Source organism: Plutella xylostella, chromosome Z (genome assembly GCF_932276165.1).
Source record: "Plutella xylostella chromosome Z, ilPluXylo3.1, whole genome shotgun sequence".
NCBI lineage: Eukaryota > Metazoa > Arthropoda > Insecta > Lepidoptera > Plutellidae > Plutella > Plutella xylostella.
Genome location: NC_064012.1, coordinates 5,302,420 through 5,320,984, shown reverse-complemented (window position 1 = coordinate 5,320,984; position 18,565 = coordinate 5,302,420). Strand labels below are relative to the sequence as shown.

At 37.9% G+C, this 18,565-nt stretch overlaps 1 protein-coding gene across 5 annotated transcripts in view; it reads left to right on the top strand.

Annotated features, from left to right (window-relative positions):
- The first annotated feature begins 412 nt into the window (after window positions 1-412).
- Window positions 413-18,565, top strand: part of LOC105387093 (LON peptidase N-terminal domain and RING finger protein 1) — a 71,010-nt gene continuing 52,857 nt past the window's right edge. For all 5 annotated transcript variants that reach the window (XM_048632965.1, XM_048632964.1, XM_048632963.1 and 2 more), the window contains exon 1: window positions 413-619. In XM_048632965.1, coding sequence (XP_048488922.1) covers window positions 581-619 — 39 coding nt within the window. In that variant the 5' untranslated portion in view covers window positions 413-580. The remainder of the gene's footprint in view (window positions 620-18,565) is intronic.

Genomic DNA, 18,565 nt, shown 5'->3' with positions numbered 1-18,565 from the left:
AAGGCCCTTTGCGTTTTGCGAAAATAGGGCCTCGAGCTGATGCTCTAATGTCGTACTGATAATGCAATGTCATCCAGTGATATGCCATGGGAGACGCAGATTTATACGTAAACTGCGATTGACTTATTGATATCAAAGCACTATATTAGTATGGTTACTCCTCACAAGATGGCGCTAAAAAAGGTTTTTAGGAGTTAAAATAATATATTTTTTAACGAATCCTAGAAAGAGTGTTCCTAGAAAAGAATTCATATTTACTGTCCCAAAAAATATTTCGGCTTTAATAACTTAACACCGCTCAATGTAAAGATACCACAGACTAAAATGTTGATACTTTGACAGCATTTGACAGTAAACTCTCGCGCTTCGCTCGGCTCGTGTCAAATCAAATTAAAGTCAGTCAGTCGCGAACGAAGCGTCGAGCACAGCGTGTGTGTTGTTGAGTGCGCTGGTTGCCGGGACTTTCTTGTTGTTTATTGTTTACTTAAAAAGCGTCACCATTATTCCGCGGGACAACCTCAACCACCGGTGGCCGACCTCGGGTCGCCACAATGGTAGTCCATCGCCAAGACCTGAGTTAATGTTTAACTCCGGCCCGCCCGTTTCTCGAGCCGTAGTGGTGAGTAATTCAGACCCATTTTTTGGTGTAATTGACATTAGGTTACGTATACTTACGAATTGAGATTACGTAAGGAAATTATGTAAGGACCTGAAATTAAAGGGCACAGGGCGACTGTGTCCTGAAGTTTGCGCGGGAGCATGCCTTGTTGTGTGTTTCATTCATGTCATGCGCGGTAGAGGAAAAATGTAAACACTGCTCCCGGGGAGTGAGGAAAACTCTTTTGTCACAAACATCTGCTTCTCTTTAGTAAATAGGTAATTCTATATTGAAGTGAACGTGGTGAATCGTCGTGATCATGAAATGTGTTCGTCACCACTGGAACAACTGTTGCATAAATATTACATAATTCGATTGATTTGTCACCAAGGGTATAGCTTTAGCTGTAAAACTGTTTTACTGTTAGTATCAGGCCACATAATGATATTGAATTTCGGTGTCATTTAAAAACGTTTTTGATGTCTACAATTCTACATTTATGTTATTATGACCGCCTTATGGCGTGGGATTTACATAACCGCGCGCGATTAAGTAGGTTCACGAAAATATTACGATAGTTTATGTAACGAATGAGTCTAATATAATATCGCTTTGTTACAAAGCAACGACTGAAAATATACTTACCTACACCATTTATCACTGTAGTCAGGTGGCTACGAAAGTTTTTATTAACCGTCACTTTAATCAAACATTGCAAAACGCTTTTGCTTGTAGGTACTTAAAAGTATTATATTATATTAGTTAGTTTATGTGTTTAAAATTAAGTGGGTACAGAACGTAAGTTAAGACGTAGGTACTCCGCTCGTACTCCAAATCCATAGAACGACTAAGGTTTTTTTTTGCTTATGTACAGCGGCAGCGTATGTACCTATCTATGATACAAGCAAATCAAACAGTTATTAAAATGTTTTAACCGTTGTAATGGGAAGTAGGTTAGGTACTTACATGTAATACATGCGTACCCTGACTTCTACCGGCATTCAGTCGGTAAGGCCTGGGTCTCCTATTTTCGCTGTAGGTCGCGTCCAGCGTCGCTCCGTGGGCCGCGTCACGATGCTCACTATAGAAATATACTGATGCGGTCTCCCTCACACGCCGACGTTGGCGTGTAGACGTAGTGAGCATTGTGACGCGGCCTACGGCGTGACGCTGGACGCGATCTACGGCGCGTAATAGGAGACCCGGGCCTAAATCCTAGGTTTTACAACCGACACCGGTAAAATATCAATAGACATTAGAGGTATTGTAGGGTTGCCCCAGCAGTGGGGACGTGATGGGTCGTGATGAAGGGGTATTCAATGTTAGTCAACGATATCTGGAGACGAAAAACGAAGTTTCGGAGCCTCGTCTCTATCTCGTTGTATTAAACGCGCCGATTGCAGGACAGCTCTCGTTCGTTTGTTTTTCGTTACCCTCCTACTAGGTAACGTACAAAAATCCGGCTATTCTGATCTGTTACACGCTCGTTACCCGTTACCCTATAAAATTCACTCTAGGGATCAAGGGTGAATTCTAAGAAACCTAGGTACGACGTCCGAAAACTTGCCCAACCATTGAATTCATTAGGAGAAATACCCTATAAAATTTAAGTATGTATGTATGTAGGTTTGGATATGTACGAGTATAACCTACCCATACATAACCCACCTAACTATTCCATGACCGATCGATGTATTTACTCCTGTTGCGTCTGTAACAGCTACACAGTACACACAAACTTTTCTTCTATCATCCCATAAATATCCTACAAAAGCGCTCACAAACTTATTTTAAATTGCCCCAATACCTCAGCACAAGTTTAGGATACCCACTATACCTAGCAGGATAAAGACAAAGTTTATTTTCAGTCTTGATCGTCGTTGTTAAACAAACAAACAGCCATTACAGCCATTATTCATTCTAAGATTGACAGTAGGTTAGTTTGAAAAGCATAAAAGTGTAATCACAGCCTACTTCAGGAACTATCAAGTTGTTTGGACCGGCGAGCTGTAACTTTCGTGGCATCGTGGCCGGTTGAAGTAGGTTCGCGTGCCCTAGCACGTAGGTACTGAGTATTCTATACTTTCCTAACTTTTTGTAACCATAACAATAGAAAATTCTCTTTTGTTTGTATTACATATATCTTGTATTACGTATACTTATGTCTTGTACGGTTAAAAGTTAATTTTGGTTCGGTACGCAAAATAGGACCAAGTCCGCCCACACACAAGTTATCAATAATTTTAAGGTTTTACGTTTGTTGTAACTGCGGTAACTCAGTAATAGTGACCATATAATATATGAAGTTTAGTTAGCAGGCGAAATCTCATCATAATCTCTAGATTCCTACTTACTCACATTACAAACGAAACGTGCCTTTAGTCAAACTTTGGTTATGCGGCGTTTACACGACAAGAGTACGGATTACTCGTAAATATGTAAGCTTGTCCGATATATATGCCCAAGGATAAGGTGGTTAGGAAAAGTAGTATACTTATAAGTATCGTGGTATAACCACAGTTATCCTCTGACCATGCTAAGGTACTAAAATATATCCTATACTCTTATTTGCTATATGTTTGGTAAGTAAGTGAACGGTTATTTAATAGAGAAGTAAGTAAACGAACATAAAGTTACAATGAAATATAAAATGTCATTATCAGAACACTCGTTTCGGAATGATTCGACAGCGACGATGCAATTCGTACTTATGTATGTGTAACACATAAGTACGAATAGGCACGGTGAAAAAGTTTCAGAAGGAAATCCTCCAAACCCGGGAACACCGCCGTGAGGAGGAACCTACAGCGGCCCCTACAGCTGGACCTATATGCAATCATCTATATAGAGCGTGGGACACCCTGCCACTCATATGCTTCACATAAAAGGCTAACGAAATGAATGACGTCGTCTAGCGTCTACAATATTGAAGTGCATCAGAATTTAAAAGCGCATCAGAATATTACCAACTAAAAACGTAAAAAGTATGTTCTTTTATTAAGTATGTCAAAAGAAAAAACAGTGATTTGGTGTCGGCATTTTGTAAATGGAACTTTTTATTTGCTCGTGAGAATATTTTACAAATAAGTATATACGATGTACCTACCTATATGTGAATGTGGTGGTCGAAGGCATGATGATAAATAAACGAACAACAAAGCAAATCAACATTCACTTTCAGCAATACCAAGTACCTGATACCTTCCTGAGCAAGGATAATTGCTAGTAATCACCCCGACATTATCTATCGTAGAAACATTGATTTATACGTACCTAGGTAGGGTACGTAAGGATTATATAAATACATATTTAAAAGTTAATAATAATACAGTTGTTGAGAGCCAATCACATCGACTCCGGGCATGTGGTCAAGTTTTAAAAATATAAATAACCAGTTATGCAAAACCAAAGTTGTGTTGCCTCTAAAAGATCGTTTTTAATATCCATTTGTAGCTTTTTACGACTATAATATCTTACTGTGAAGGAATAATAAAATTGTACATTAAAATTATCAGTATCATGCATCTTACGGAAAAGGTCTGTTTTTCTGATATGTGGTAATGTCTGCCCATGCACGAGGGCTGCCCTGCACCCGCTTTAGGATAGTCTTATAGCCAACATAAGATTGTATTAGAAAAAAGAGCCGGTTTATTGCCATATTCCATGGCCCGAATACGATTATCTGATAATTATTACAACTTGCGTTTAAAATAGTTTAAATAATATCATAAAATCCGGTTTTTACTGTGTTTTCACTAAAAACTGCACTGTGTAAAAAATAACATTTGACACTCAAGTGTAATGTAGCTTTATGATGATTTAATTTTAAAAATCGGTCCAGTTATTTCGAGCCTATAAACAGTAATATAATTAGTTATTATAGAAGATACAAAATTACCGTATTATTGCCGTAATTGTAACTCTGCATCCGAAACCATTCAACTTATAACAGCGCATGCAAAACTCACACCGTACAAATAGATTACCAAAACCGTACTTAATTTTGAGTTTATCATCCACCACTATAGAGATGGATCGGCCACTCTAACAGAAGGGGAGTAGATAGGAGGCGACTGCAAACGCGGTCGCCCCGTGCACACATGGCGGCGTACAGTGGACGACGAGCTGCGAGCGCAAGGCCTGAGCTGGACGGAGGCCAGAGCGGGTGCTGAGGACAGGACGGCGTGGCGCACTCTCGTGAAGGCTCTCTGTACCGCAGGGTACCATAAGACAACAACAATAGCTAACAATTACTTCTCCGCAACCACCCAAATCCGAATACAAATACGGGTCTGAAGGTGTCCTTTAGACTTTACTACGATAGAGTCTTCTTTCACCGAACCACCATTTTCAATAGACCTGCCCCGTCTGCCATAACAATCATTCTTAACTGCCATAAAAATATGCCGCGATAGCACAAAGCGATACATTTGTGCGCGATAGAGCCCCTGAAACTTAACTCGTGTTAATTTATTTATAGTACAAGCCAAATAACAATATATCTACACTAATAAACATGTAGATGTTAGTAGCATTGTGACGCGGCCTACGGCGTGACGCTGGACGCGATCTACGGCGCGTAATAGGAGACCCGGGCCTAAATCCTAGGTTTTACAACCGACACCGGTAAAATATCAATAGACATTAGAGGTATTGTAGGGTTGCCCCAGCAGTGGGGACGTGATGGGTCGTGATGAAGGGGTATTCAATGTTAGTCAACGATATCTGGAGACGAAAAACGAAGTTTCGGAGCCTCGTCTCTATCTCGTTGTATTAAACGCGCCGATTGCAGGACAGCTCTCGTTCGTTTGTTTTTCGTTACCCTCCTACTAGGTAACGTACAAAAATCCGGCTATTCTGATCTGTTACACGCTCGTTACCCGTTACCCTATAAAATTCACTCTAGGGATCAAGGGTGAATTCTAAGAAACCTAGGTACGACGTCCGAAAACTTGCCCAACCATTGAATTCATTAGGAGAAATACCCTATAAAATTTAAGTATGTATGTATGTAGGTTTGGATATGTACGAGTATAACCTACCCATACATAACCCACCTAACTATTCCATGACCGATCGATGTATTTACTCCTGTTGCGTCTGTAACAGCTACACAGTACACACAAACTTTTCTTCTATCATCCCATAAATATCCTACAAAAGCGCTCACAAACTTATTTTAAATTGCCCCAATACCTCAGCACAAGTTTAGGATACCCACTATACCTAGCAGGATAAAGACAAAGTTTATTTTCAGTCTTGATCGTCGTTGTTAAACAAACAAACAGCCATTACAGCCATTATTCATTCTAAGATTGACAGTAGGTTAGTTTGAAAAGCATAAAAGTGTAATCACAGCCTACTTCAGGAACTATCAAGTTGTTTGGACCGGCGAGCTGTAACTTTCGTGGCATCGTGGCCGGTTGAAGTAGGTTCGCGTGCCCTAGCACGTAGGTACTGAGTATTCTATACTTTCCTAACTTTTTGTAACCATAACAATAGAAAATTCTCTTTTGTTTGTATTACATATATCTTGTATTACGTATACTTATGTCTTGTACGGTTAAAAGTTAATTTTGGTTCGGTACGCAAAATAGGACCAAGTCCGCCCACACACAAGTTATCAATAATTTTAAGGTTTTACGTTTGTTGTAACTGCGGTAACTCAGTAATAGTGACCATATAATATATGAAGTTTAGTTAGCAGGCGAAATCTCATCATAATCTCTAGATTCCTACTTACTCACATTACAAACGAAACGTGCCTTTAGTCAAACTTTGGTTATGCGGCGTTTACACGACAAGAGTACGGATTACTCGTAAATATGTAAGCTTGTCCGATATATATGCCCAAGGATAAGGTGGTTAGGAAAAGTAGTATACTTATAAGTATCGTGGTATAACCACAGTTATCCTCTGACCATGCTAAGGTACTAAAATATATCCTATACTCTTATTTGCTATATGTTTGGTAAGTAAGTGAACGGTTATTTAATAGAGAAGTAAGTAAACGAACATAAAGTTACAATGAAATATAAAATGTCATTATCAGAACACTCGTTTCGGAATGATTCGACAGCGACGATGCAATTCGTACTTATGTATGTGTAACACATAAGTACGAATAGGCACGGTGAAAAAGTTTCAGAAGGAAATCCTCCAAACCCGGGAACACCGCCGTGAGGAGGAACCTACAGCGGCCCCTACAGCTGGACCTATATGCAATCATCTATATAGAGCGTGGGACACCCTGCCACTCATATGCTTCACATAAAAGGCTAACGAAATGAATGACGTCGTCTAGCGTCTACAATATTGAAGTGCATCAGAATTTAAAAGCGCATCAGAATATTACCAACTAAAAACGTAAAAAGTATGTTCTTTTATTAAGTATGTCAAAAGAAAAAACAGTGATTTGGTGTCGGCATTTTGTAAATGGAACTTTTTATTTGCTCGTGAGAATATTTTACAAATAAGTATATACGATGTACCTACCTATATGTGAATGTGGTGGTCGAAGGCATGATGATAAATAAACGAACAACAAAGCAAATCAACATTCACTTTCAGCAATACCAAGTACCTGATACCTTCCTGAGCAAGGATAATTGCTAGTAATCACCCCGACATTATCTATCGTAGAAACATTGATTTATACGTACCTAGGTAGGGTACGTAAGGATTATATAAATACATATTTAAAAGTTAATAATAATACAGTTGTTGAGAGCCAATCACATCGACTCCGGGCATGTGGTCAAGTTTTAAAAATATAAATAACCAGTTATGCAAAACCAAAGTTGTGGTGCCTCTAAAAGATCGTTTTTAATATCCATTTGTAGCTTTTTACGACTATAATATCTTACTGTGAAGGAATAATAAAATTGTACATTAAAATTATCAGTATCATGCATCTTACGGAAAAGGTCTGTTTTTCTGATATGTGGTAATGTCTGCCCATGCACGAGGGCTGCCCTGCACCCGCTTTAGGATAGTCTTATAGCCAACATAAGATTGTATTAGAAAAAAGAGCCGGTTTATTGCCATATTCCATGGCCCGAATACGATTATCTGATAATTATTACAACTTGCGTTTAAAATAGTTTAAATAATATCATAAAATCCGGTTTTTACTGTGTTTTCACTAAAAACTGCACTGTGTAAAAAATAACATTTGACACTCAAGTGTAATGTAGCTTTATGATGATTTAATTTTAAAAATCGGTCCAGTTATTTCGAGCCTATAAACAGTAATATAATTAGTTATTATAGAAGATACAAAATTACCGTATTATTGCCGTAATTGTAACTCTGCATCCGAAACCATTCAACTTATAACAGCGCATGCAAAACTCACACCGTACAAATAGATTACCAAAACCGTACTTAATTTTGAGTTTATCATCCACCACTATAGAGATGGATCGGCCACTCTAACAGAAGGGGAGTAGATAGGAGGCGACTGCAAACGCGGTCGCCCCGTGCACACATGGCGGCGTACAGTGGACGACGAGCTGCGAGCGCAAGGCCTGAGCTGGACGGAGGCCAGAGCGGGTGCTGAGGACAGGACGGCGTGGCGCACTCTCGTGAAGGCTCTCTGTACCGCAGGGTACCATAAGACAACAACAATAGCTAACAATTACTTCTCCGCAACCACCCAAATCCGAATACAAATACGGGTCTGAAGGTGTCCTTTAGACTTTACTACGATAGAGTCTTCTTTCACCGAACCACCATTTTCAATAGACCTGCCCCGTCTGCCATAACAATCATTCTTAACTGCCATAAAAATATGCCGCGATAGCACAAAGCGATACATTTGTGCGCGATAGAGCCCCTGAAACTTAACTCGTGTTAATTTATTTATAGTACAAGCCAAATAACAATATATCTACACTAATAAACATGTAGATTTCATTTAATATTATGCGGTTCATCCAATTCATAAACAAATCATACTAATACAAAATATTAACTAAGTTATACATACACGAACATGTGGTTTTGATGCAAACATAATTTATGCTCTGATGGAAACGGATATAAAACAGAGAACGTACCTATTACAAATGGGGCAAAAGGAATCAGTTTTTAATTAGTTTGTTGTATAAACGTGCGCTGTGGTCTAACTTTTTGCGAGTTATGTTTCAGCTCTGATTAAATAGCCAGTTATTTACATACCTCTATGGGTTCTTCAGGAAAAGCACAGAGCAAACATAGTTTCACCGACTTTATGTTAGATTACTGTTTTTAGTTTCTGGTTGAAATATATAGGATAATACTATAATCATATGATTATTTTTCATTAAAAATCAACGTCAGAATCAGACCAAAAACATATAGGTACCGTTAACAAGGTACTACAAAAGTACAAAAACTAGTGGTAGGTAAAACATGCAACTGAAAATTAACATAAGAAATAGATGATAATAGTTATAAAAAAAATGTAAATACAAAATGTTAAATTAACCAAACTAGGATAAGGTAACCGAAGATAAAACCCCTGACAATGAAACGAATATCACATGATAAAATTAAAATAGTTTTTTTTGGCTGGACATCGCCATCATATTGACGAAAAAAAGGTCTACTAGAGCTCTAAATGTTCCTAAAATTAGGAATCTGAGGACCTGAAGATGGTAATGGCTATGAGAATGTGAGTAATGCGACATTTGTCTAGGTAGTTCGATGCAAATATATACTCTAAGGTTCGATGCATTCTTTAAATAATCGCCATTAATTTGTGCAAGTCCCTTGTCAAGTAACTACCCAAACAAAACACCAAATTCAAATCGGTGTTACACAACCTCAGCTGCCACAAAGATACACACGTTAAACTTATAACATCCGTTAATTCCTTTCATCGATATCCGTTTCCACTCTCAGCGCTCCCCTACATAAAGTGTCAGTATTGGTCGATATCACACATCATCTCCTACGTAAGGGTGTGTTTACACCAGTTGAGTGAACGCTTATTCTATTACCAGGCTGTAAAATTCTTTGTCTAAACGCTATTTGCACACCCGGTAAAAGATAAGAGTTTCTTTTCTTTAACTGTTAGCCCTTAATGAAGAAGTACCACATGAGTGTCTGAAATTACAAATAGTCCAGTCAATAAATGACTCAAAATTAGGTGTAGAGTGCGTGAGAAAAGAAGAAATCACAACAATCAAAACTGTTACCTAATACCTACCTTTTATGTTTTGCATGTTTTTCGTAGTAAAGTTAACGTGTCGCATTCTAGATCTAGGTTCATCATCATCATGAGCATACAGCCTTCCACTGCTGCACAAAACACGCCATTGGATCCGATCTATAGCTCTCCGTTACTCTTGGTTCATCGTAATCATCACGACCCATCACGTCCCCACTTTTGGGACACAGGTCTCCTTCCAATGAAGGAAGGGTCTAGCCCTAAGCTCTTGGTTCGCTGGATGTGAATCCCCCGTGCCGTGTGGTGGCGGGGGCAGCAGACATGTCAATAAATACTTACACATTTTGTGACTCATGTCACCGTGACACGTCGAGCCATTGTGCCGCCCCCGCACGCCGGTCTACCCTGTCCAAAATAACTTTATCTTCATAAATAATACTTGAAGACTAGTCGATTTTTATATCTGAATAGCGCTGGAGTCAATACTACCCAAGCCAACTGTAACAACTGTTTTGAAATTGATTTTCGGATTCAAAATGTATTGAATTTGACACTAATCACTTCGTAAATGTTATTTCAATTTGACATTGCGATAGGCCTGCAGTACAGAGACATCCGTCAAATACACAGATAGCCCGTTAACTAGTTCACTGGAATACAAACAAATAAATACAAATAAGTTTATTTACCAAAAAACACAATTAATACATTATTTGGATAATTAAATAAAACATCATCACCAATTCAGAATGAAGAGAAAGATCCCGTAATTCCTGCGGAAAACCCTAGGACTCTAGGACCAAGTAAAGCTCACGGGAAAAACTAGCTTTAGATCATCTCATTCAATTTGGTTACATTTTGACAGCTGGTTCTTTTCAAACTGACATGCTAAAATCCTTTCCGTTCCCACCGAAATGGTTACGAACTAAATCCCTTCAATTTCATTCCTTCAGTTTAAAATTCCAATTTTAAAAGTCTTTCAATGATTTAGAAAGAAATTTTCTTCAATTCTCAACGGCAATCGCAAAACTTTATGTCAATCTACTATGTTTTATTGTAACCGCTATTACTACTTTAACCGAAACTAAAATGGTTCATCAATAATAAAGTCTTAAGAAAATGTTTCTGATACAATTTTTGTAGAGGCAATAAGGATACCGCCTACTTTAATCATACTTATACATATTAAATATCCGTAATAAATTGATATCTAAAACTTAGTACTCACTTTAAGTCGTGAACCAATCAAAAGAACATGTTATTCTGAGGGCACCTATCGACCATCAGTGTTCTTATTCCAGTGCTCTAACTAGTCTTTTCTCATAGGCCCATTTTCTCCCTTAATTTATTCTACATACTTAAGCCTTAAATAAATAACAGCGCTATATTCCATACTAAAGTAATCTTCTTAAATAGCAAAACAATAGTTATCATTATTGGTATTTTAGATTTTCAGTATTACCTAGAAAGAAGAAATTTCGAAATAATTCTACTATATATTTACAAACTATTGTACCCTGAACACACACAACTTCTTATTAACTATCCAGGCCATAAACAAAATCATTCCTATCCGTATTCCCCTAAAACCTGTGTAAATGCTACTCCTCTGGCGTGATCGTGAACTTGACAATGATCGCAAGTTCGCAACCCGTTTCCGTCGGAAAACAGCCGACGGGCCGACGGCGGCGGCGGCGCGGCGGCGGCGGTAGGCGGTTGAGGGAGCCATTACTAGGGGAGGCATACCTTACTCAAACTGACCAACCATTACACAGATAAATCAGAATGAAACAAATCATTTTATTTAATCCTAATTTTCGTGCCTAATTTCGTTGATATAAATTTTTTCACAACGCAAAACAAAGGGAAAAGGGCTGGCGCTAATTCGCGCACACCCCTTAACCTTCAGATCTGAAGCCTGAGAGGGGATGAAAACGGACGAGTATAAAAGAGATTTGTCTTGCCGCCCCCCATCAGTCGGTATTGCACTGGCGTCCGGGACTCACGTCTCCGTCTGACCCCCAGCGCGACATCGCTCTCGATATCTCCACTACTCATTGCTCTCCCACACCCACAAATCATCATAAACTCTCATCATCCCCACCATCTTTCTTGGACAATAAAATAAACATGTGAACAGACAATTAATTGCAAGTTTATGTGTTTGTTTGAACAGTTTTAAGTTGTGAAATGCTCTTTTAACAAACTTTTCGTGTGAAAGTTCGGTGTCTTCGGCTGCTACACTCCCGGCCAAAGTAAGTTTTCTCACTTGCCACTTGATGATGCATGCTGATATATTTTCTTACAGGATTTGGTAATGTTTATATTAATTTAATAACATTAATAAATGCGCATAAAACGACAGATGGAGGAGAAATATTGTTGCCGCAAAAGTGTGTAAGTATGACTGTTTTTACTCTTTCACGTAAAAACTACGCAACCTATTTTCATGAAATTATGTAAGCAGGAAGGAGAAACCCTGGATTAAAACTTAGGCTACCTTTTATACCAGTATTCCCATCGGATAACTCTTCAAAGGCGCCGGCGGGCAACAGGTAGTATTGACATAAATTAAGGCGCACACCGGCCAGTTATAATTTTTAAGTCCTGGACCCCGACGGAAAAAAGAGGGGTGCGTTATATTAAGAACTGTACAGTGTACAGATGATTAAAGTCGCTATATCACTTACGGCATACGAAATCGCTGTTGGTACACTATATCGGCTCGGTAGCGACATCAAATCGCGATTGGTATCTATTTAACAGGGAGGGTCACTCTATAAGCCGAAAAACTAACCCCCTTATTCATAAAAAAGTTACAGAACGTTTTAGCTGTTGAACTGTTTTGTCTGTCAAAGAACAAATTGTTCTTTCACAGAGAGGGACAAAACAGTTTAATAGCTAAAACGTTCTGTAACTTATCTATGAATAAGAGGGTAAGTATCGGAGCGCTGCTGCGCGAGCCACGACTCTATCTCCTTGTGTTAAAAGTGCCAATTGCACGTCGTGCGTTCGTTTTTCGTCTTAGGATGAGGCCGTCGGGCGCTATACCTAGTAGGTACTTCATGCGGTATCGTAGAAATAATTCTGATATCGCATAGGTAGCTACTAGCGTCACTACCTAATGTGAACAATCACAACTACCTCTATAGGAACGCCGAGGAATCAAGATTGAAGCGACGGGAGCAGAATATTTTTTCAGACTAGGTAATTCTAGTTCTAGACATAGACACCTACAACTTAGCAGCGGCAGCAGTGCAGCGTTGAGAAAAAACTAATTGCGTCCGGAATATTGTCAAAAAACAAAGCACCTGATGAATGTACTTAAATTTTCCAGTAATTTGCTACAAATACACCGACGGCAATACCAAAACCACACACGTACAATCAATTTACAAGGGCATCATTTTAAATGCACATTTTATGTCCAACTGCGATTGAACTTCACAAACAACTTATATAATCAGCTAGGTAGGTAGATAATATACGAAACAAAGGAATATAAAATTATGTAATCACTCTTAATGACTCAAACAGATATGATAACAGGTCATTTAGACTCGTTTAAGGCTAATGTACCTAAGTTTGGAATCCACTAAAAATATATTTGTTACAACTTAATAATGTTCTTAAATATACCTATCGTATATTTGATTTATTCGTATTTACAATGACCGTCCGTTCGCCGTAATCGGGTAAAAAGTCAGCTAAATCTGTCTTGTGGGACTGTAGGACGTATCATGGTCATTGATATAACATTACCAAACCGAGTTCTGTCTGAATGGCGGTGACACAATAGCCAAGACACCATTGTGTTAGATAACTCTGTCTAAGGGCCGCCGCCGCCGCCGCCGCCACTCCGACCAACTGTAATAGATCATTTACACGGTCGTATTATGTTGATAGGTAGGTTGGTAGATAGTAGTAACGTTAAACAAATTTTTCTTAAGTTATTATATGTGTGCAAATTGGATTACTTAAAAGTAGGTACTTATTTAAATACGTAAGGATATGGTACTTAAATATAAAGCATCGGCCACACTGCAAGCGGTCCGACGGTCAGAGTTTCAAGTTCGGCTTTCCGCGTTTTCTGTAACCTATGTGGCTTACAATCTTACACACACACAAAAGCGGTCGGACCGCGACGACGAGAGGAGACCGCGTGTAGTGTGGCCGACGCCTAAGCCACTTTATATTGTGTTACCTACTTATCAACCTGTGTAAATCAGCCATAATGGCCAGTTTCTTACAACGTACTGCATATCATGACCTGACCTATATGGCCTAAGAAGCCAATAAATTAAGGAGCGTTAACGTAATTATACAGGATGCAAAATATGCAGTGTAGGTAACATAACTTTTATAACTACAAGGAGACTGCATTAGGAGACAATCAATAGCAAACAATTACATTCGGATACAACTAGTTAACTCACCATCCCGATGATAAGGAGTCAAATAAAGCCATTAAATACACATTGACACGGACGTATGCGTATGAGTCACACTCAATTTTAACAAGTATTTAACTAGTTTATTAACTACTTATAACTTTGATTAAACTGAATTGATCTTGATACTTGGAGGTATCCCAGGACAAACATCGTAGACCAAAGGACAATTAAGCTATTGTCATTTAAGAATGAGTTCTATATCAGAAGATCTCTAGCTTTACAATAACCGAACGAACGAGTGCTGCGCATGCGATCGGTACGTTACAATGATATAGAGTTGGGACAAACGGAAGGCAGTGAGATCCCCTCATCAACTTTTAAGAGATGATGATCTTCTAACTGCTTGTTATACGCTAGAGCTAATGATCGGATGAATAGATTTTCATAAAACATTGCTAATTTTATCTTTCTTTCACTTGGGATAAAGTAAGCTATCTAATCAAATATCAGTTCAGCTGGTTGGGTGGGATCTACGCTAGCACAGACTGATACACAGAAACACAGACAAGTTAAAAGTGCAATACCGCTCTTTTTATGTCGCACGTTGAAATTTTCTTCAGACCTGCGTTTATAAAAAACCAAAAGAATTAGGTTACTTCTTAACAGAATAATATGAAATATATCTTCGCCAAAAGTCGCCTTTTCCTACCTTACCTAACAATGAGATAAACTTAAGATTAAAAAGGAATCGCTTCTTTACCTTTATAAAAACCATTCTTATAATAAATATCTACTTAATTATCTTTAATCTGCTATTAAAAACACTACTCGTATCGAGTATATTAGCCAATGAATATATTAAAATAAAAACGTAATAAAGGTACTGAATGAATTAAGGACTTAAGGGTCATTTTAACTGTTAACCTTATATACATATACCTCTAAAGTCTTACCTAATATAGACCTAGGGTATACCTATCTGCTAACCTACCTGCCCTTTAATCAGACGGCACGGTAGCTTCTAACTAGTTGCTTAGTTACTTTATTTTTGGCAAAACGGAGTTGATGCATATGTTTAGTTACATAATTTGGTTCGTTTTCATTGATATCACTGTTATCAGTCTTTCACCCTTTGTTTATACACAGATAACGTTAACATAAAGGTCACAGATTAGGTGTACTGTTACATTACAGTTTTATGGGTCGCTTGCCGCTAGCTGCCTAAAAAGGTGATTAGGCGTAATCAGTCTTGTACGTGTGGTATGGGTACGAAAAAAGTTTTAGTTTAAATTATTACAGTTTTCGAAAAAAAAAACCTGTACTAGATGTACAGTAACTGTACCTGTACTAAATAGTTGAGTATATAATTCACTGCGGGGTACCATTTTAGTGCTGTTTAAGGACCATAAAATACTTTCAATTGTTTTAAATACTTTTAGTATCTATTTATGTTTTAAAGGTACTTTCTTAGGCCTGATATGATATGATAGTGGTTAAATTAAGAATATTTAAACTTCGGAAAGTGACCTCTGCTCCTACAGATTAGCAGAATATTCTGTTGAATTTAGATACCCACCCAGCTTCTTAAAAGGATAGGTATCATTTATAAACTATGATTTGTCTGCATAAATCGATTTTATATATGTCTTCAGCTTAGACAGATATATTAGTTTTTTTTTTACTTTAATAACTAAACAAACTGATCTCAGCGCGGCGCCTTTCGGAACCGTCCGATTTCTTTGGAAAAGACGAAACACCTGTCCTGGACCATCTTTTGATTCACGCTGCCATGTTTTATTTTATGATGGCCAAAGTTAATTCCTCCGGATGACGTTGACATTTTCTTAATACATATTTACCTTTGTTTTGTAAGCGACACTACATCTTGTTCTTATTGTTTATCTAAGTTGCCACTGTAGGTTTATTCTTAGAAATATGGCATAGAAATATTGAAATATGAGCAACGAGTTGGCAGTTAAAATAAATAAAAATAAATTTTATTGCATAAAAAACAGTTTAGGTACATACATTTTCCGTTAGGTACACTAATATTACACTATAATTTGCACATGTCTTATTTAAATTATACTTATTCTATACTATACTATATATTATATATACTATATATACTTATTCTATATCTTTTGAAATTAACTTTAACGGTAAAGTGACTAAATTCACTTTTTGCACACATAATTACATAGCGCACGAGTCACATCTGAATCCCTGAATGGGTAGGAGTAGGAGGTGATTCTCAAGCGAGCCTTTATACTACACTGAATGTATATCATAATGTACATCTAGAATCTTGATGCCCACTGGATTCCTGACGATGCTGGCCGTATTCAGGTGTTATACCTTGTTACATACGTATGTATCAAAATAATATTTACATTTTTATTATATGCAGTATCTTTAAAGCCATCTTCTATTAACATAAATAGAATGAAGACGACAGAAATAGCATTGAAATCGAAACGTATCAAATTTGAAACAGGTTTAAGTACATAGGTGCGTATTGAATTGCTCTCCGCAGATATAATAAGTAAGGAAGGAATTAATGAAGGCCTTGGTCAACATTATTTTGATATTTTTTCCGAATAGCCACACTTTGAGCTCGAAACCGGTACGGTTTATTTTAATCGAGTGAATATTGTATGTATAATTTTGAATACATGACCACCTCAACCGTTTTGAGAGTGCCTGCTGGTCGTAGCCCGTCTTTTGAAGTGGAGTGAAGGAATTATATCCTTTAGTTAAGCACCTGCAAGCCATAGCCTTTATAAAGTTAATTATTAGGTTTTTAGTGGTAGCTGGGTAAAAAATTTAAGCGAAGCTTGCGTAACCAGGTAGAATATAAAAAATACATAGAGACGAATTGAAAACTTCCTCCTTTTTTTGTTAAAATTGACTGCGACAGTTTCTCGCCAGTTCCGGCTACTGCGTAATTTCAGAAAAATTAAACGTCACAGTCAAAGTAAACGAGTTTTCTACGAAAACGCTCCACCTGATTTATTCCCGGTAAATAAGATATTTACATTGATATTGCACTTCCGTGCTACATACAGCCAGCATACAGTAGGTAAATAAAGGAAAAAATACATGCAAACTCAGTGCAGCTTTGATGGCAGCAGGCAAGTGGCCTGTTTCATTTCATATTTCTCATAGAAGGTCATATTTTCCAAGTAAATTGTACACATATTGAAACTTGTCAAAGGGAAAATGGTTTTCCACGACACGGTGCCGGTTACAAAAAGACTGCACAGCCAATTTGCCTTTCCCTCTTGAAATGTTTTGAAAATCATAGCCTAAATACGTAATAACTTAGAAATAGAGAATTCAAGGCGACCGCTTCAGGCACAACTGGCCATATTTGAATTGGTCATATTTGTATAGAGATCCAGCATCCAATCAGGGCTTACGCTAATTGAGTGCTGTCCATTCACGAGATGCCGTCACCGGAACGGACCAATCAGCTGTACATGTTACAGTTTACAGTCTTACTGCCGTACTTGGCCACTTAATAATTCATTAGCTTAAGTAAAGACTTTAGAAATAGCTCCTCTGAGTAAGCGGTGACATTGATTTTGAAAATCTTTACTTAAGCTAATTAATGATTTAGCGGCATAAAGTATTCGTAAAAAAAATATACTTTATCAAAATATTATAGTCATGGTCAAGATGCGTTTAGCATATATACATAGATGCCATTGAAAAACTCTCCATCTACTTTCCAGCACACTTTGGCAATTAAAACCGAATGTGCGATGTTGTTATGAGTAAAAAATAAAATATAACCCGCCTGAATATTGAACGAAGTATATCTTTTCTAAAGTTGGTATCTCGCAGACGACGAACACAGTCATAATTGTGTAACATTCCACTACACACTTACACTTACTGCGCCGTCGGCTGTGCAGACGCCACCCCTCTTCAATCAGCATGACGAACAACTGCACTTGACCTGAATGCAAAAAAACTTACGTAAGCCATGCCTCATCTCATCTTACTTAACTTTACAAAGACTTGTCCCTTCAGCGGAACATCGCTAAATCAAGCCACTTAACGGTTTTTATAGCATCAGTAAAGGCATGTTATAGCATGAATAAAAGCACTAGGTGTACGTAACAGTTGAAAGAGTAGCGCTGAGGCAGTGTGCCAGTGGGTCAGCTTACATAAACTAGTAACCGCTTACCTCGTCTTTGCGTAAGGCAAGGCCCGTGGGCCGCTATTCTAACGTGCTCTATCATTTATGTAACCCCCACACTGCACAGCACGCCAAGATAACTATCATAGATAAATTAAGGATAATAATAATTATGGAAAGACTAAACTGATTAATTGCTGAAACATCGAAAACTGACTAGCCAAAAACGTGATGAGAAGAAAGTTGATGAAGGGTATTTTAAAATAGTAGAA